This window comes from Taeniopygia guttata, chromosome Z (genome assembly GCF_048771995.1).
Source record: "Taeniopygia guttata chromosome Z, bTaeGut7.mat, whole genome shotgun sequence".
Lineage (NCBI taxonomy): Eukaryota > Metazoa > Chordata > Aves > Passeriformes > Estrildidae > Taeniopygia > Taeniopygia guttata.
The window spans coordinates 35,999,495-36,020,409 of NC_133063.1; the positions used below are offsets into that span (position 1 = coordinate 35,999,495).

Sequence of the window (20,915 nt, forward strand, 5' to 3'; positions counted from 1 at the left end):
CCAAACATGCCAAACGCGTCCTGGGCTGCAGACAAAGCAGTGTGGCCAGCAGAGAAGGGAGGGGATTCTGCCCCTCTCCTCCGCTCTGGTGTGACCCCACCTGGAACCCTATATCCAGCTCTGGGGTCCCAGCAAAGGAAGGACATAGACCTGTCGGAATGAGTTCAGATGAGGTCACACAGTTTGTCAGAGGAATGGAGGAAGGACCTCTCCTACAAAGACTAGGAGAACTGGGACTACTCAGCCCGAAGAAGAGAAGGCTTTGGTGTGATCTAACTGCAGCTTTCCAGTACTTAGAAGCCTACTATAAAGACGGAGAGGGACTTTTTGCAAGGGCAAGTAGTGACAAGACTAGTAAATAGCTTCAAACTGACAGAGTAGGTTTAGATTAGATATTAGGAGGAAAACCATTACAGTGAGGGTGGTGAGGCACTGGAATAGGTTGCCTGGAGTTGTGAATGCCCCATCCCTGGATGCGCTCAAGGCCAGGCTAGATGAAGCTCTGAACAACTTGGTATAGTGGTAAGTGTCCCTGCACATGACAGGGGGGTTATATCAATGTGATCTTTAAGTACATTCCAACTCAAACCATTTTATGATTTTTACAGGGGTGATTTTGACAAGTACTACAAAATCTTCTTGCTGAGCTCAAAGACTTGTGGAAGTTTATTTCTAGTCTCATCAGTAGCATTTTTGTCTTTAATTTAGAATTAATTTAGGATGATAAAATGCTTGAGTTTGTCAAAAATAGGAGTGATACTAGACCACTGGCTCAGAAAAGATACCTAGCTATTTCTGTAACAAGAAAACTACTTGTGCCTTTAGCATTATCTGTACTTTTTACCAATACATCTGTTCACAGACAGAAAGCCATAATATAACATCCTCAATGTCAAACACGACTAGAAAAGGTAAATGCCAGCATGCAGACAAATTTTCAAGCAATAGTCAAAATCAGGACTTCTTCCATTGAGCTGTTAAATAAACTCTAACTTATGAAAAGAAATAGTCATCTCTCTACAGAAGAACCACCTAGTATTTCAGGCTCCACTACAATTTGAGCAGTCTTGCATGCAGAGTGGAACTCCAAGGATTATGTTAGCAGTAAAGCCTGAACCCAGTGGAAATGAGCTTCTCTAACAAGCTTATGCAGATAGAAGATCTTTTAGCCCCAAAAGATTTTCAGTCAAAGGCTGCAAAAATGATGAGAAGATAGCTTAGCAAAAATGTTCCCCGAGATTTAGCAATAGCTTCTATTGTATCAGACAACAAGCCTAGTACAAATTTACTCAGCTATCAATTGTCTCCAGTCTTCACCATTTTAGTAGAAAATGTTGCTGATGACAACACACTTTACTTGTCCTCTGAACCACAGAAGCTGGCTTTTTTGCCCTCTGGCTAGACAACTGTTTAGGTAGTGCAAGGTTTTTCCACTAAAGATTTGAGATCAAAATCAAGCTCTAGACGTATTTGATGGTTATTTGCTTCCTGACAAGGTCAAAAATAACTTCATGTAGACAAACCAGACACATATTTTAGGGAAGTTCTCACAACAAGAACTTAGCTGGTACTGCACATCCAAAGCTTTTTCAAAACCAGACTTCTAGTAAGTATTGCATCCTTGTCACTCACTCACAATATGGAAAGTAGATTACAAATAAAACACCCATTTAAAAAAAGTACCCAACCATGCACTCTATATCACATTAAGTCTCCAACTATACAACTACAGCCTAATGTCTGACAGAAGAAACTGAGTAAATACTTAGGGTGCAACACTACTTGCATACCCAAGTTGCATCTTTAAACACAAGGATGTTAACTGCTCTTAGATAAGATGGAACGAATATTAACTTTTTGTCAGAAGTGTGAAAAGCAAAACTAAAATCAGCCAGTCACACAAACTCTTAAAAATCAAGCATCTATATCTTAATACAGAGGGATGAAAAATAATTCTCTGTGTTTTTTTTTAACTGCTAGTAAGCTGATTGATTACACAATGTGTACTTTAAAACTGCTGAAGTTAATACAACTTACCAGCATTGCTAGAGACATGTCAACTTTAGAAAGCTGTCTGGAAAAAGCAAGGCAGAAGAAAGATTACAAAATGTGGGCCTCCTGCTGAATGGGGCAGAGACATGGTGACAACAGACGTGGAAGAAGCTGAGTTTGTCTACCTTTAGCTTTGATCTTTACTGATAAGACCAATATAAATACCAGATGAAGGGGAGTAAAGAAGGTTAAGACACTCTTTTTAGAGGTATCCAGTGTTAGGACAACGTATGTTTAAACATATGAGAACTTATTGCCACTGCTCCTACCACTGACAAGCGCAGAAGAACGCCCACAGACAACACAGACCCTCTGGGCAAAGCAGGAGGCATCCAAAACCCAACTGGACATTTACCCTGCTTTAAACTAAGGATTGAACTAGAGTATCTCCTGAAGTGCCTGCCAATCTAAATAATTTCAGTTATTAATATCAATTAAGTACCTTTGATAGCTTTTAATATATTAAAAAAGCTAAAGTATGCAGTAGAGGGCTATTAAGCACTAGCATCAGCTCCAGTCAATGAAAACAGCATTGAACACAAGAAGTGTACATCACATCTGTGTCTTTCTGTTTTCCTACAACTAAAGAAAGATATTTTCAGAAGTTTCCATGTCATACTATTATTTCACCTGTAATTACAAACAGTGTTCACTTATACTGTATTTCATTAACATTCAAAAGCATTTGCAGGTACAGGAATACATTATGGTACACCTACACATCAGCTTTCACCTTCCACAAATATGTCAATAGCAATACTGCTTAGCAAGCAAGATAAGGCAATGAGAAAAAGCAGAAGAGAGCCTTAAGGAATACTCAAGATCTTATTTCTCAGACCAAAAGTACTTTTAGTAATTTTTTTGGTTTAGTGATTTTTATTTTTAGCCAAGTTTCCAACTAGCATTGTGATATAATCCACATGAATGTTGGGATAAAAAGGTAATATATCATCCATGCATCCTGTTGATACCTTTAAAACGACCCTTAGAGAAGGCACCAACAGTAAAACAGAGGATATACTTGTGCTACACCATTAACCAGCATAAATGGAGAAAGAATTAACGAACACAAGGCTCCAGAAAAACTACCTGGCAAACCAGCATTCAACTTCTAAAATCAGCTCAATACTGGTGTTTATGAACTCATTATATTGAAACTATCTACACAGTTTTCCACTTAACATGCAATTCCATTCTTCCATTTATCAGATTAAATACATTCTAGAACATGGACCAGAACAACAGAATTCTCAAGAGTACATAAAACATTCCACTTATGCTCAGAAGAATACCTGATTTTTTCCTAAAAAGTCCCTTTCCCCTCAAGCTTATCAATCTGCCGCTGTTACCAGCATAAATAGGAAAGCAAATGCTAGACCTGTGTCAAGACAACATTTCTTTCAAAAGAGTAAGGAAATTAATGCAAATAATGAATTACCAGATTTAGCAAGGAAGCTTGGAAAATAAAGCTTTATGCTTCAAAATTTTTGATAAAGATTCAACTCCTTGAATATTGAGTTGGTGCATCTCCCCACTTTTTTTCTGACATTTCTACTGCAGTCTACCTCCTCAAGGGTGTTTGTGACAGCTTCTTTATCAACCACAGACAGACAAGATGTGACATGCCTTTACAGGGGCTTCAGAATTAAATTCTTCAATGCTAAGGAACAGCTGTATGCAAGCTATAAAAAGAAGGGTAAACACACACGGGAATGAACTGAAGCAGAGGGAAACTGCCTGAAACAGCAACTGTTGCATGATCCATTGAGCAAGTTCATCACCACTGCCCCAGCTTTCCAGGATTTTCCCCCTGCACACATCAGAACTTGCCTATGTAATTCTTCATCAGAGTCTCCACACACATCTCCTGAAAGCACTGTTTTACAGCTCTGTTGTACTGAAGTAATTCCATGGTCACCATGCCCATCTACTTAATCCTTTATTGCCTGGAGCACCTGCTAGCACACTTGTGTTTTTCCATTACAGCCACCTCTTCAGTGCTGGAGCTACCAAGCACTTCTGACTTGATTTGCCTGTCGACTGTGGTTTTGCTTCAATTCACCACCCTCCATCTTGATGGATGCCACAATGAGAAATTTTAAAACATTGCTGCAAAATGATAAAGATGAAAAAGACTGGATAACAGTCCAGTAATACCACTCAAGTCAGACATCTTCTAATTACTTCTAGCTTAAATCTACAACCTGACTTTCACAAAATACCTATGCCAAAACACAGATATGTCTATTTATAGACCCATACCAAGAAGCAAATAATTAAAATTGAACAAATCAAACACTGTGCTTAATTCTGCTGGTAATTCAATGCACTTTTATTTTTCACATAGTATATGGTTTTGCAATGTCACACACATTGTTCTTCAAACATCGTTGTGCACAAAGTAGAAACAGTCATGCAACATAACCAGAGGTTCTGGCTTTTGCAGCCTTACCAGCATTTTGTTGGCTTAGTAAATGTTGGAGGAGGAGAAACAACACACACTAGAAGGAGCCACAACTATTTGCAAGAGGCCACCTCTGCTTCTGGGAGGTCCACAAGCAGGTCAGGCACACAAAAGAACACAATCACTGATGCATATTCCATTTCTTCATTCATCTTGTATTAATTCCGCAGAAGATATATATGAAATAATGAAGATAACTGACATCTTAACATGAACAACAGTAGCTTATTGCTACTGAAGTGAGGCGTATGCAACTGCAGTATCAATAATCTCATTAGTAAAAGGCCCCACAGCTAACACAGCCACCTGAAGTCCTCACAGGTCCCATTTTCAACTCCAAATTAAGACAGCATGGCATATAAGTTGGACCAAAAAAAAAAAAAACACCTGCTACTTGCTACTCACAAATAAGAGTGGGAAACATGAGAGTGGCGAAATCCCAGGGTCACCTACAACCCATGTTAACACAATGCACTTTGAGCCCAAGTATGTGTGATATGGAAAAAGAAGGGAAGAAAACATAGGTCTGTGTTTTTATATCATTTCCAATGATGTTACTGTTACACAGCAGTTCTAGTACTGCAGGTTTCAAGGGTGAACACACTTAGCTTAAGCAAGTGTAATAATAAAATTTAAAAAAATTCCCGCCTTTTAAAAAAAGACAGGAAAGTATTGGATAAACATCAAAAGGCTGTGCTCTGGCTATACCTATACAGTACAGTAGGTCATAAGCTCCTCCTAATCATAAAACAACAAAGCAGTTCCGGGAAAATATACTGCAGGCAACTGTCATGAACTGTGCTTTTAGAGAAAGCTACGGAGACTGCCAGCTGCTTGCCATCAAGAGCATGTCAAGTGACACACTCCTGAATACATTAATGCCAATATCCTGGTTTGGTACAGAAATGGACCTTGAGGAGAGGCTATTTTTAATTAAGTTGTAAAGTTATTACAGCTCACTGGACTGAAAGGATGTTTAAAAATTCATGCCAGCTTGTCTAGAAGGGGGTGATCAAGTACTTGTTTTGTACAATTCCTTCTTGATGTTACTTGAAAAGAATGAGACTGGAGATCTCGCCTAGATATTAGTGACGAGGCTCTGTGGCAGAACAATATCAACATTTAGTCACAGAAAAAGCATTAACTAAGGACATGCAAGAGTTTCATCTCCTTATCATAAAACTGAAGGTTTTATTCTTCCCTACAGTATCAGTCTATACCCAGACTTCTCAAGTTTCTTTGTACTTTTGTTCACGACTGGATTCAGCAGCTTGCACAGACAGAGCAAGCTTCTTCATATCACTCACACATTTTATCAGCATAGGTGGATGTTTGCCAGCCCCATCACTATCTGCTTGGTCACTCATATGCATCAAAATTACTCACAGGATTAAATCCTGAGCAATAAGCTTCTCCTGTGAGAAGTGGGAATCAGAAAGGGATAGAAAATAATACTTTGTCACTAATTTTATTAGGCCAAAACATTAACTGAAGTTAGTCATCAAACAGGTGAGGTTGGACCACAGTGGGTCACCTTGTCCAACCTCCCTGCTCTGGTAGCTTCATCCTAAAGAACTGCTGCACAGGATTGCATCCAGATGGCTCTTGAGAATATCTGTGAGGGAGACTCCATAACTGCTCTGGACAGCTTGCTCCAGTGTGCAATCACATGCTCAATGAAGAAGTTCTTAGTCAGGTGGAACTTGTGCATTGATTTCTGCCCACTGCATCTCATCCTATTGCTTTGCACCACAACCTGGTTCTGATCTCTTGACTCCCACCCTCCAGGTACTCATTGATGGGTTTTGCGCCTCAGTTGCCTCTTCTTGAGGCTGGAGAGGCCCAGCTCCCTCAGCCTTTCCCCACACGAGAGATTCTCCAATCCCTACATAATCTTTGTCACCCTCCTCTGGACCCGCTCCAGGAGCTCCATGTCTCTCTTGTGCTGAGATGCCATGAATTGTACACAGCATTCCAGGTGAAGCTGCAACAGAGCTGAGTAGAGGGGAGGATCACCTGCCTCAACCTGCTGGCAGTGCTCTTCATAATGCAGCCCAGGATGTCACTGGCCTTCTTGGCCACCAGGGCACTGCTGGCTCATGGAGAGCTTGCTGTCCACCAAGATCCCCAGCTTCTTCTCCACAGAGTTGCTTCCCAGCAGGTCACTCCCAGCCTGTGCTGGTACCTAGGATTGTTCTTCCACAGGTTCAGGATCCTGCATTTTCCTTTGCTGAATTTCGGAAGGTTCCTCTCTGCCCTTCGCTCCAGGCTGTTGAGGTCCTTCTGAAGGGCTGCACAGCCCTCTGGGGTATCAGCCACTCCTACCAGCCTTGTGTTGTCAGTGAAATTGCTGAGGAGGCCTCTGCCCCTTCATCCAAGTCATTGATGGATAAATTAAACAAGACAGGGCCCACTATTGGACCATGGGAGACACAACTAGGAACAGGCCTCTAGCTACGGCCTGTGCCACTGGTTACAATCCTCTGGGATAACACTACAAAGGCTAGTTACTAGCAGTCGCACATGAACAGTTTTAGATTGACTTAATTCCTCCAATTGAAGGATAAAAATTTCTTGTTCATCTTAATATACATTTTAAGAATGTACCATGACTATGTAAGACAGCCATCATTTTGGGTTTGATCTGCACAGACAGTCCATATTGCTACATGGCAAAAATGGTCATGAGGCAGAACGCCCTAGAAGTGCAAGTCAAGATTGTCAACACCAAGCTATATGGTGTGGCTGACACATAGGGATGGACAGAACACTGTAACAGGCTGCCCACAGAGCTGACAGATGCCCCATTCCTGGAAATATTCAAGGTCAGATTAGATGGGACTCAGAGCAAACTGAAGATGCTCCTCCTCTTTGCAGGGGAGTTAGACCACATGACCTTTAAAGGTCCCTTTGAACCCAAACTGTTCTGTGATCCTTATTTTTCAGTCCCTTTAGAGACCACTCACATTACTTCACTCAAAGGCAGACAAGAACACATATGTATGAAGGTGAAGTTGAAGAACAACTTCATGTTCAGTCATGTTTTCCAATCCTCCATACCCTTCAGGTAGTTACCTGGTATTCATGACCACTACAATTTATTCCACAGAAGGCATAAGTTGTTTAAACACACATTCCATTCCGTCCTACCTCCAAGGTGTAAGAGAATTGTCCGTATCATATTTCAAGTAAAATAATTTTGAAGCAAAGTGGAGTACACACAGAAAAGGGGCAGTTAGCTATTATTAAAATATGTGAGCCAGAAGCAATACCTCAGCTATTTAATACCCTTATCCTCTCTAATATCACTTCCTTTCCATGGTCAGGAGTCCCTTCCTAATCCTCCTGAGATCATCCACTATAACACAGAACAATGGACAGCAAAACAAACTGAAAGTCATGATCAATTGGTCACATATTGTTAATTGGAAAAGATGAATGCCTTTCACACATTGCCAGCTCATAATAGTGCACAGAAGTATGTGGCAGAAGCATTATTGCCAAAAGTAGTTTCAGACAAAGGTATTACAGTTTTTAGTTGCAATACAGAAGTCCCTCTTGTGCAAAAGCTCATGTATGTACCTAGTCCTTTGCCTTCCCTCTTTAAGGTACCATTTAACTATATAATGCCACAGTCACTTCCAGAAACCAGAAGCTAGAAATGCATAAGTTACATGTGGATAAACAGGGATATTAAAGTCTAACACACCATGAAATATATCAGACTGACACTGCTCCATGAACAGGCTTACTTCAATCTTTATAGCCATTTTCATTTCCTGACTCATTAGTCACATCTTCCCATTTTTCATCACCTTTTAAGCCACATTTCCTCTTCTACTCTACCAAAACGCGACCTAACAAGCAAAGAAAGATATTACCCCCACCAAGGCACCCTGATACAGCCCACCTCTGAAAAGTCTAAACAAGGCTAAAACTCAGAAATGCTCTTCCAGAGGTGTGCCCAAAACACTCTTTGCCATCTGAACCAATATTCAAATATTCACATTAAAAAAACCCACAAACACAAAAAACCCCAACAGAAACACCCCCCAACAACAAAAAAAAAAACAACTCCTGAACAAAACAAATAAGAAAAAAACCCCAAACCAAATAAAAGACAGAAAACCTCACATTTAAACTGTTATATAAGCAACAACTTTGAATATCTTCCATTTGACACAGATTGGGCCACTACTGGCCAGTAGCTAGCTCATTATATCTCACCTCTTGTACAGAGAGGTCATCACTAACATCATCATACTGATCATTCCAGTTGTCAAAGGACTGCCATTTGGCCCAGAACTGTCTTTAAGGATTTTCAGAAAAGCCTTCTGACACCCACTGCTCTCAAGTGGATTATGCAAAGGTACATACTTTTAGTTCCCAGAGGACCCTTAAGACTACTTTAAAATCTAAATATGTGTGCCTCTAGGTTGATCCCCACCAGGAAAACTAATTTGGAGAGATCACTGTTTATTCTTTTAATAAGCCAACTTGCAAAGAGGAAAAGACAACTAAATTATTTTCTCTCAAAAGAACAGCATCATATGACCCCCTAAGAATTAGTAAACATTTAGGTCTATAACGATTGATGAAGAAGTTTGCTGAAAAGTCTGATTGATGATATGGTCTAAGTGTAAAGTAGACTCGTAAGGGCAGCATATAGTAGCTAGTAACATTATTTGTCCAATTACTATCCCAAATACTTAAAGACTGAAGGACTGGAAGACTGTCAAAGCAGTGTTACAACTGTTAAAACTGTGCAAGTGACTGTATTTCACCTAGAAATGTATTCATAAGAACAGGCAGTAGTTTCATAATGTGCTGGTGTTTCTGGCTCAACCGCAGATGAGCTTGCTTTTTTGGTGCTTTTTTTTTTTTGTGGTTTTTTTTTTTTTGTAAGACCCAAACTCTGCCATGCCTCAGTTCTCTGTCCAGTAAATGCATTCTGTTTTGTCAGGAAAAATGGTAGACAGATGTGTCATTTGGGTCACTAGGAACTTCAGATCATCTCCAGTCTCATGCCCCACCTGCAACAAGATCAGCCATATGGTGAGATTGCTCAGGCCTTTATACTGTATGAGCTGAAAACTCTCCAAGGAGGCAAACAGCACCATCCATCTCTGTGGACACCAGACCCAGCCGTTCTCATGGAAAGAAAAGCTTTCACTCACTCCCTGTCTCTATGGCCCAACTCAGCTCACTGCCTGCCAGGGCTCAGGGGTTTTGCCCCTAGCCCTGCTGGCATCACTGCCAGGTCTGCTGAGCTTTCAAACAGCATTAAAAGTCACATGGAGTCAAGCATACCTTAAATAAAAAGATAAGGAGGCTGATTAGCTTCACAAATTCATAAATTCGGGTAACAAGCAAAATTTCAGCACCACTCAAACTATTCATATTGCATTCAGATATGAAAGGTACCTTCATCTCTTTGCTATATCCACAACACTTCTCATGTTTCATGAAACTGTGGTTCTTACTCCCATTTATTAATCCTGCTGTACAATTTCCATGTTTGCCTAAGGAGAATTAACTAACTCTTCAGTCCATACACATCAAACACAGCAAACATGTACCACTCACATTCAAGCATTCAAAGCTGTCCAGGCAGTACCATGATGTTACCGAGTGTACCATTTCACATCCTTTTGTGTAGGTCAATGTGAAATTTTGCCTGCAGGTACTGCATTTGATAGCAGTTTACTCACAGTTATCCTAATTTGGATTGAACATACGAATAACCACATGTCTATAGCTCTTCCTAATATCCTGACAAACAGAATTTTTGCGACATGCGCAGACGAAAACAATAGAGACATCTTAGGTCAAGCAAGTCACAAAAAGATACATAAATCAAATTTTAAAAGGGCAAGTCAACCCCATTTGTAAAACAGGAGGACAGCTACAATTAGATGGTAATTCATTTTCAGTATTTTAATAATTATGCAAGTCGTACTAGCAGCCACAAAAATTAGGTCCCTGAGCTTGGATACGCTTTCAGAACACACAAAGATTACTCAAGATTGATATGCAAAAGTATAAGCTAAATCTGATACTTCACACTTAAGTTAAAAAACCCCCAAACTTCTCCTGCAAAAACTATCTACTTATTTTCTGTTCTCATGCATTGCTTCAAGCAGGAAACCTGATGCATGCAACCATTCTGTACAGTTAACTCCAAAGATAGGCAATTTGACTTAGCACTTCTTCAGGAACATTGACATTCGTCATCTCGTAACACCGAAAAATGTTCAAAACAAGTAATCCTTACTCCACCTGGTTTCACACACACAGTATTTGTAAAGATCAAGAAAACTGTATCCACAAAAGAAAAACACATGTTATTTTTGCCACAGGACAAGTTTGCAGTATCTGTTCATTTTGTAATAGCTCGTTCTACACTTCTAACACTGCCAAACTTGCACAGAAAATCGTTGTAGATTCACAGAATGGTCTGGGTTGGAAGCAATCTTCAAATCATCTAGTTCCAACACCCCTGTCATCAGCAGCAGTATCTTCCACTAGATTAGGGTTAGATTAGGTTGCTCAAAGTTTTGAATGTGTCATCTGTGTTATACCATTTAACATAGAAACAGTCACCATCTCAAACATTTGAGTTGCACAAGAAACCTTCTACATAAAAAAGAAAGAAAACCTACAGCCCAGTTATAATTTTAGCAGAGAAGAGATTCTTGCTCACCAGAGGTATGTCCAAAAAAAAAAAAAAAAAAAAAAGACAATGACCTCCACCATGATGGCTAGTTTTATATTGTTCAGCTGCAGTGGTTCAGAGGAATTTCACTACAAGAACCACTTTTCTTATAAAAATAGCCTTTAGCAAAATACAAGCATGACTCCACTTAAATTTCTTTCCATTTGCTCAACTGTTACAGAAAAAAATCACCTACTCAGTTGGTTAATGAGGCTGTAATTCCCATCTTGCCTATCAATAGCTCAACCATGGATGCAGTCCAAGGCAAGTGCTATTGCTATGCCAAGTTTTAAAGTTTAGCTATCTGAATGCAAAAGCAGCTTCTAAAGTCTTCACTTTATGCAGTTCGCTTTGTCAGCACCATCCCTTCAGAATGGGTGCTCTGGCCAGATTAGTAATAGCAGTTTTAGGTCAGGACCTCAATTTGGGCTTGTAGCTCAGGGTTCAAGCACATAAAAATTAAAAAGTCAAAGTAATTAATACACTCATTTCTTCTCTACTGCATGCATGCAGTACATGCATAGTCTGTTACAAGCAGCATATGGTGTTTTAGAATATGACTTTAGTTGTCCCTCTTTTGGAAACAGAAAGCAGCTTCTAATGCTTATTTGGGTGGAAATGAACCACACTAGGATGTCTGATGAAATTTCTACACGTGTTACTAGAGGTAAAAATAATACCCTTAATTACAATTATAGCAGGTACTAAGATTTTAAGATTTAAAAGCCTTTCTTAAGTCAACTGTGACATGGAACCAGTTCACCTCTAGTTGTGCTTGTTGGATCAGGGCTGGAGATGCACAGCAGACACAGAAAATTTAAATAAATCCCAAGATCTTGCCCTGCCTTTGCACTGGGCTGGGTTGATGCATAAGAAATTTAAGGCTAATGGATAATAAAAACAGAGGTCACAGCATTAATTTTCCAGCATTTCAAGAGGACAAACAAAATGGATGGCACTGAAACAAAGACTTCATTACAAAATAAAATAGAAACAAAGTGGGTATCCTACCATTTCTGCAATATATTGCCCATTTCAGTGCAATGGCTATGCATGCATATGGTCAAAGCAACTTCAGAAATCAAAACACTCCATTAACAGTCTTCTCCTCTGCCAAGACAGATGGCCACAATATCGACTCTCCTGCATCCATCTTCCTTTCTCTATGAAAGAGAAACACTCTTTACTGGACCAGAGATAAAAGGGACCACCTTCTTCTCTTCCTCACCACTTTGCATACACTTCCCACAAGGTCACCTGGAGCAGTGGTGTAAGGAGCCTTAACTACTTCTACAGGTAAACAAGAACATTTTTGCCCCACTGGTTCCATGAACTACCAAAAACTATTGCAACCTTTCTCCAAAATAATGCTACTTAAGTCCAGGCATAGCTGTTCCTGCAGCATGTAAGGGGTAAGACCATAACTTCAAGAATGCATTCAGAAAATAAGTTAATCAAGTAAGTACAAGTAAGATCTGGAGAAGTTCTCCACTTTGGTACTGAAACTAGAAATCACATGCCACAAACACAAAACTAGAAGAAGCAAGCTTATAAAACCAAGTTTGAAGAGTGGCCAGATAAAACCTTACCCTTTTTCTTGCATTTAGACATTTAATTCATACATTTTGATATCCACCACATCAAGTCTAAACCAGGGAACCATTTCTTGAAGGCACTTTATAGTTACATTATTAACATCAGACACCACCATGACATACATCCTCAGCCAATTTAATTTACATTAGGTATTTTAACAGCAATCTTTCCATAACATTACACAGAAACAGCCTCTTGGACACCAAGGCTGACTGGCCAAATCCCAGTATATGGAGAGACAAGTCTAAGCTCAGAACTCTCAGAAAGAGATTTTCCCCTACAAAAAATCAGGTACTATGAATGTGAATGTTTGGAATGTATCTACTATTAACTAAATGGACCAGAGCATCTGAAAGCAAATGCAGCCAGCACAGACCTACAGAAAGGCTGCTCAATGCACCACAGTCAATATTCCAGGACTTCCTACCTCTGTGTAGACTGCCTCACAATATATTTGAATGTTAAAGTGTTCCCTCTTTTGCCAGTGCTTAGGTAGTAAGTATTCACAAGACTGCATATGCACGCTTTACAGTGTTTACCGCAATTCAGTTACCTTCTATTGTATAATGCTTTCTTTCCACCTCTACTTCACGCTCACTTAAATAAGTAAAGTGTCTTTCATCCTTAACAGGATCCCTTTTTCACCACCTCAGTATTTTCAAGCTTCTGCATCATCTGAGCAGCGACAGTGGCTTTACATGTTTTTTTGCTAACGGCAATAAATCAAGCTACTCATTCTTGCAAATCTTACAGCTTCATCTAGAATCTCTGCAATTTCTGATGAGCAGCTGGACTATTTGAGCCATCAGCAATATCACAACTGTGTGAGGGAATGAAGAATTGGTACCACCAATGTTCTATGCGAAGTTCAAGACTGCCTAAAATTATTCTCATTCTGATCCTTGGCTGGCAAGCTCACTGCTACCACATTTAAACACCTCTCACCCCCACTTTCATCAAGAAGTCAAAGCTTTTTTCAAACCCTCATTACATTGGGGCTTACTACGACTACCAAAACAAATCCCTGTTGCTTAAGTACAGGAGTGCCAGGAGGCTCAGACAGAATAGAAAACAGTGTGACACTAGTTTAATCTCCATCCGGAAAACTTCCGCTTGTTCCAAATTCACAATTTTCAAACATATGAAAGTAAGATCTTCCCATTACAATTTTCCACATTATGCAATTACTGCTCTTAAAACTCCACATATTTTACCAGCCAAGTTGAATTTAGACTGTGAGCTACTTCAAAAACTTAACATGGCATTAGAGTTTTTAAGTAAGTTTCTGAAAAAGCATACTTCAGATTTCTGCTGTGAGCTGTTTCTCTTATCCTTGATTTTAAAGCTGAAAAACTGAAGTCCATATAAAAACACTGACTACTAGAGCCAAGTGTTTCACTGAGGTCATAATTCGAAGACGTACTTACTGCAGGGCTGTAGGTCAGAAAGTCTATGTGAAACACATGCTCTTCTTCCAAATACAGTGAAGACCAACAACTAGCAATTAGGTCTCTTACCACAGATTCTGTTAGATTTAGCATTGCACTATGTTGTTCTGTAAGCATTAGATGCAAGGAGACCCTACAAATAAAAAACAATTCTTACTGAGCAAAATCAGTTTGCTCAGTATTGGCAGTTTGTCTGAGCTTCAGTAGGAACCCTTCAAGAAGCCTACTCATGTTATTTAGCCACCAGAGACTCAGTATGACTTTCAGAATGGATTAGGTAACAAAACATCTTGATCCAACCCACCAGCTGTAAGTAGCTAAAACTTACAAATTGTCTTACGACAGCTTCTCCAGAACTAATCCTTCTGAGAGTGTCATATTAGGTAGATTTTGCACAGGCAAGATCAAAAAAACATGTAGCAGATTCCTTCAGAAACGGAACTAAAGATGTCAAATACCAAAACACCATTAGCTAATCCTGATGGACAGTGTCATGATTTTTCAACTGATTTAGGAGCTGTCAGAAAAAAGAAATCTCTGCACTAAAGCAACATTCTCACACTTTTCAAATGTTAGCAACATCTGGTAACACTCAAATGTCCTCTGCACACACTAGCATCTATTAGAAAAGCATTTCAACAAACGTGAAGATGGCATTAAAGCAATATTGAAATGTATATTCATCACAAACTGAGTTTATCTATTAGCTCACAATTTGCTTTATTGCTTTGAAGAACATCACTGGCCATAAATATAATCAAAAGCCATTATGTTGTAAGACAAAGTTTTACCTACAAAAGCAGCATTTCTGCATTGTGCTTGCATCCTTGTACTATTTTTAGCTGTAAAGTCTATATTTGCAGGGACATTGACTTGTTTTACAAAGCACAAGAAAGCTGAACACGCGTTTGTATGTCATCTATTTCCTACCTAGCCCCCAATTAAATCATGCTTAGCTTTGTCTCTCAAAACTTCTATCTTAGTATTACAATTACTTTCATAGAATTCAGCTTGAGTCTTTACTGTAGTTTGAATACTGTCATCTTGAAACATGGGACATACTCTGCAAGGTTTTCTGTCTTGTCTTTTATTTTTTTAACCAAGATCACCTATCTGAGTCTTAAATATGCTAGTTCACAATTTTTGGAAATGCAGCAGGTAAATCTTTCCCTCCCAGTTAAAAAACAGCAATTAAAAGGAATCCAGGAAAAAGAATAAAAATCAATGTCACATTAATATGGTAAAGTCACAATAAATTTACTTGCAGACGTATTACACTAACATGATTACCCTAATAATAGGAAGATATATATGTAAATGTGAGCATATTTAATACATATCCACTGCAAAGACTGAATCAATTAAAAATCTCTACTGCATATGGAAAAGATCAACTACTCCACCAGAATAAAACAACATAAAATAAAGACATCTATTGCTGAAGCAGAAATATCAGTGTGGGTACAAGCAAGATACATTTGAAAGGGGCATTGAAGATGTGCTTGGTCAGATTTGAATACATCTGATAAAATTCCTCAGTAGTTTCAAGGTCGTTAGTATGTGTCCGTAGTTACAAATGCTCAATAACATATCATGGAAAAAAATTCAACTATCTATGTTTCTCTCCAGTTAAGTAATATTCTGTTGTACACTGTGTATATAGAATTGCCAAATTTGTATTTGCAAACAAAATTATTTATACATAATCACTAGAAACGAGGTTCATAGTCCAGTGCTAGAGCTATCATCCCTACTACAACATTTTTGAAAGGTCAGAGGAAAGAGATGAGAAAACCTAAATTTAACATCAGGATTCAGAATTCATGGAACTGAAAAAGGAAAACTGAAGCTAAAACTAATACCACTGTCCTTCTCAACCAAATGTCCCCACATAGTGGAACACTTTCTAGACCCCCCAAGTTTAATATAAAATTTACCATCGAAGCAAAGACAAAGTCAAATGGCAAGCTTTTCAGCACAAAAAAAATTGAGAACTTTTCAAGCAAATAAACACATTCTGAAATACTCAATTAATTGGGTGCTATAATTTTATCCAGAATCACTTATAAGAACACAAGACACTGACGCCCTAAGTATCTACCTAGCTTTATTAATCAAGGCTGTCTCCAAAACTTAAAAAATATGGCCAACACCTTCTAGACTCAGAGACTTCAACTGAATAAACTACCATCAAAGACTATTTTATAAACACATATCCTCTTGTGTGTTTTGCATGGTTTCTGGATTTTTTTTTCCCAATAACTATCAGTTTCCCAGTTCTCACAAGTAACACCGGAGTTTAAGCGGACGCTACCGAGGGAGCAACGAGCTTTAAGGGGTACCGAGCTGCCTGGCTGCTTCACGAGTTCTCATCATCAGCGTTATGCAATTGAAGCAAAATCAACTCACTCTCCAAGCACTCAAGGTAAGAATGGGATTTTTTCTTTTTCCGGGGCAGGGCAACCTGAAAAGGCAGGCAATACAGTAATGCTGCGTGCAAAAAACAGAGATGACAGGTGACGACCCCTCAGCCCGACCAAGCTCGGACGCGCCACGCCGGTGTGATATTTGGCTCCTCAGCGCGACATAACCCCCGAAATAAAACAAAGCATTTGAGCCACGCACTCTCCCACATCCCCCCACTCCCGGCACCCCTCTGCAGCGCGGGAACTCGCCAGCCCAGCAGGGCCCACGCGCAGGGCGGGACCCTCCGCACCGTCTCTCTCCCTGTGCGCGGGGGGGCGGAGGGCCAGCACCAGGCAGGACCGGGTATTCCGCCGGGGCCGCCGCGCTTTTTCCGTTGGAGGGAGCGCTGCCGCCGGCCAAGCAGTCCCGCCGGCCCCACCCGCAGGCCCAGCTCGACTCCCTCCGCGCCCCACAGGTGCGGCGGACAGCCCTGCAGCCCCTCCGCAGCCAGCCACAGGCACGCGCCCTGCACCCGCGGCCCTCTGCTGCCCCACGGCTCCGCCGCGCCGGAGGGCACGCTCAGAAGGCGGCAGATGCACTACGGTGGACATAAGCGCTCCGGTTAGAGCAGTCAGACGCGAACAAGGCGGAAAAGAGGGTGCAGCTTGCGGAGAGAATGCGAATGACACTGGAGTGGTAGGGCCACGCTAGAGAAATAGGTGGGGTAAGTCATTCAGACAGATGCTACTGATTAAACAAAGGGTTTATTGACAATGTTTTGTCCGGGGGACAAGTGTTTAAGCGCCCAATTATTACCACACTAAAAGGGGGGAGGGGGGCCGAACAACGGCAAGAGTCAGAAAGGCCCGAAGGTTAAAGCAAAAAGCAGTTAAACTCATCTAGTACGGGACAGGGGGAAGGGGATGAAGTAACCGTTCGCAGAAACGAACGGTTACCCTAACCCTAACCCTAACCCTAACCCCACCAGTATCTTGGAGTTTGGAACCCGGACCGCAACAAGCCGGTACTGGCGGAAAGCCACCAGTCACTTACAGTAGTAGGGGACGGTGAAGGTCTCCCCACACGCTTTTATTTACCTTTACCCTTTGCTCGAGGGGACCCTGGCCATGAGCCGGCGGTCCCTAGCCGAGGCCGCCCTGCCTTCCCGCCGTGCTCCACAGTCCCGCTCGGGCTCCAACTCTCCTCCACTCCTCCTCCGGGGCGAATCCGGCGTTCCGGCGCGCCCCTGCCAAGACCGTAAGCCCCGTCTCCGTTCCCAGCCCCTAGACCCGCCCTTCTTTCAGCAGCCCGGGACCGACGGTCCGTCTGCTCGCAGAAACGGCGAGTTTCGCGCAGCCTGGGTACCGCTGCTACCGTCCGAGGCTGGGAGCAGAGTAGGGGAAAGGTGTTTGCTACCCGAGGCCCCGCAGCCGCCTCACCTGATCCTTCTGACGTTCCCACTACCCTACCGTCCCGCACTCGCCCTGCTGCCAGTTAACGGAACTTGGTCGATGACGGGCAGATACAGGCCCCCCACAGCCCGCCCCCGCAGCCACCGCCTGAGTGACACTGCCGGCGGCCACTCAAGAAGCCCGCACCCACAGGGCCGCGCCCCCGGGCAATGCGAGCACTTAGCGGAGCCAAGGTCGGGCGGGCCCTACTCCGTGACTGCTGCCGAGCACCTTGGGCGGCGGGGAGAGCCTGGCAATGGAGCCTGCTGATTAGGCTAGGGCGGGAGCATGCCTTCCCCATCCCCAGCAGGGTCAGGGGCAAGATATCCACAGTCCTTGACCATCTCCCTAAGGCTTCCCGACTGGCTGTCTTTCCCTGTAAAGCGTCGAGTCCCGGCGGCTCCACGGTGCTTCCTCTCCGGAAACGCCTCGGCGGGGCGAACGAGTCCCCCGGCCGCCCGCCCGGAGAAGCGCAGCGGCAGCGAGCGCTCCGTGACAGCGCTCTGAAAGCGCCGTCCTTTTTCCTGCAGGCGCCCGACAGCAAGGGGACCACTCTTCGCCCCCCGCAAGGTTCGACTGCCGAGCACAGCGGCTGCGCTCCTGCGGGTCAAAGGGCTGTCATTGAGGGCGGGGGGAGGTCCCGGCCCCGCGGGAGTGCATGTCCCCCGCCTTCTCAGCGCTCCAATGATTAATCAAGATACACCGCCTCACTACCGGTGCTTGAAAATTACTTGAGGTTTAGCTATCCATTTGCCTCGCTCACACAGATATCCCATTAGTTATTTTCGTATGTGAAATAGATGGGTATGGTGTAGCGTGCTGACAGCAGCATAAATTAAACAATGGCCGTGCTCGGGACCGGTCTTTGCCGGTAGCACAATCTGCAGCGCCAGTGTCTACCATCGCCGCCTTTTCCTCCTGCCCAGACCTCCCACCGCCGCGAAGACGGGGGACGCGCCCGAGGACGGGACTCTCCATGCGGCCCTTTACCCGGAGCCCCCCTGAGATCCCTGCCATGGCTGCCGGACGGAAACTTTCCCCGCGTACACCGGCGACCGGTGTCCGCGTCCCCCGCCGCCCCGGTAGGACCACGGACAGAGATCGGGGCCGCCCCGCCCACGCTGCCCCTGCACCGCTGCACAGTGCCCCAACGTCCGGAACAAAGGGACGCGTCCTCTCCCGCGGCGGGTTATTCATCCCCAAGAAAATACAAGGGTCTATCCCGCCCGACGGTAATAGACTTCTCTCCGGAAAAGCTCAGCGGCTCTCCTCAGCTCACCGCCCGCCCGCCACACCCGATGACAATACTGCCGAACGCGCCTTTGTGCGCCGCGCCACGCAGTCGCCTCCCAGCCCCGCAGGAAGCCAAAAAAGCCGCCGTGCGGCTAAATGCAGTTGGGCGCGAAGCGCCTTATCCCGGCTAATCTGAAAATGCGAGTTTATCTCCTCAAAGTGATACCGTCTCCCTTCAACAGCGCGGTGCGGGTCCGTCCCCTCGGATACTTCCGCAAGGAGATGTATCCGGAGCTGAACTTGCGCGGTCACGATGGGAACTCAGCGGCTGGGCCAGCCCAGGTAGGGATGCGCATGCCATTCTCCGTGGGCGAGGTGCGGTCCCCCAGTTTTAGCGGCTGCCCTCCCCACGGTGCAAACACTTTCAACAACTCAGCTCAGTGGGCATGCTGCCATAGCCACAAACAGCCTCACTTAGTGCCGTCGGCACCAACGGTATCAATACAGAGCAAACAGGCGATCAGCATAATTCTACAAGGCATAATTCTACAAGATATGCACCTCTGGAATGGGTCGCGTGGACCCTATCGCACACGTACAATAATAGAAAGATTCAAGCCATAACTTACCTTCCACTCCTCGGCTAAAAAAAACCAGAAAAAAAAAAAAAAAACCAAAAAAACCCCCAAAAAACCCCCCAAAAATCCCAAAAGTGACGATGCAGCTCTCCCGATCACGAGTAAGAGGCAGAAAGAGGCAGACGGATAGTCCTCTCAAGAAAACAGACACGAGCTAAATTGGTGACAGTTATAAAAGGAAGCAAATAAAAAACAAACCAAAACAAAATAAAAATATCCTTTCCCTCCCCCACCCCCAACAGTCCGACACTAGAGGAGAAAAATCAAAAATTAAAAAAAAATGGAAAATTAAAAAATTAAAACGGGAGAACTCAAAAGGGGGAGAGCGACAGGACGACCCGCCTTTCGTAACCCAATGGAACAAAACGAGGGGAGGGAGAAATGAAGGAACAAAGAAAAGAAGGATGGAAGAGCGATTTTAAAGATTCGCTCTCGCTCTCTCTCTCTTTCTCTCTGTCTCTCCCTTCCTCCCTGCCGGTTACTTCCTAACGGCCCGCCACCCGAGGCAACTGCAGCATCGCGGAGTGTGCGGGGGAGGGGAACGACGCCGTGCCGTTCCGCGCCGCGCCGTGCCGTGCCTCGCAGGGAGGTGGACCGCTCCGCAAATTTATAGCAGCCTCGCCACCCAGCTCCTGTCCGCCACCGCGCAGGGGTCCGTGCCTCTGCGTGCCGCGCCCGGCGGCGTGGCCGCAGGGACGCGGCGGAGGGCGTATGTCCGCCCAAGGGCGGCCGCGTCCCGGCCCGCGTCCGTGCGTCCGCGCCCGCCCCCAGCAAGGCAGCCACCCCACGCCTACCCCGGCGCCACGCGCGGTAGCGACGCCACACCCCGGCGCAATGCAGGCCGCTGGCGCTACTGCGCGCCCACATTGGCCCGGCCCACTCGCCCCGCCCCCGGTGAGGCAACGGTCTCCC

General features: G+C 43.6%; 1 protein-coding gene across 20 annotated transcripts in view; it reads right to left on the reverse strand.

Moving 5' to 3' along the window:
- The window catches only part of ELAVL2 (ELAV like RNA binding protein 2), an 80,627-nt gene extending 59,712 nt beyond the window's left edge, over positions 1-20,915 (reverse strand). For 5 of the 20 annotated variants that reach the window (XM_072922486.1, XM_072922478.1, XM_072922484.1 and 2 more), the window contains exon 1: positions 19,995-20,699. Coding sequence is in view for 3 of the 20 variants with exons in the window: in XM_072922468.1 (XP_072778569.1) it covers positions 20,798-20,870 (73 nt within the window). In the remaining 17 variants the exon portion in view is untranslated. The other 15 variants (XM_072922468.1, XM_072922467.1, XM_072922466.1 and 12 more) reach the window with 9 other exon arrangements.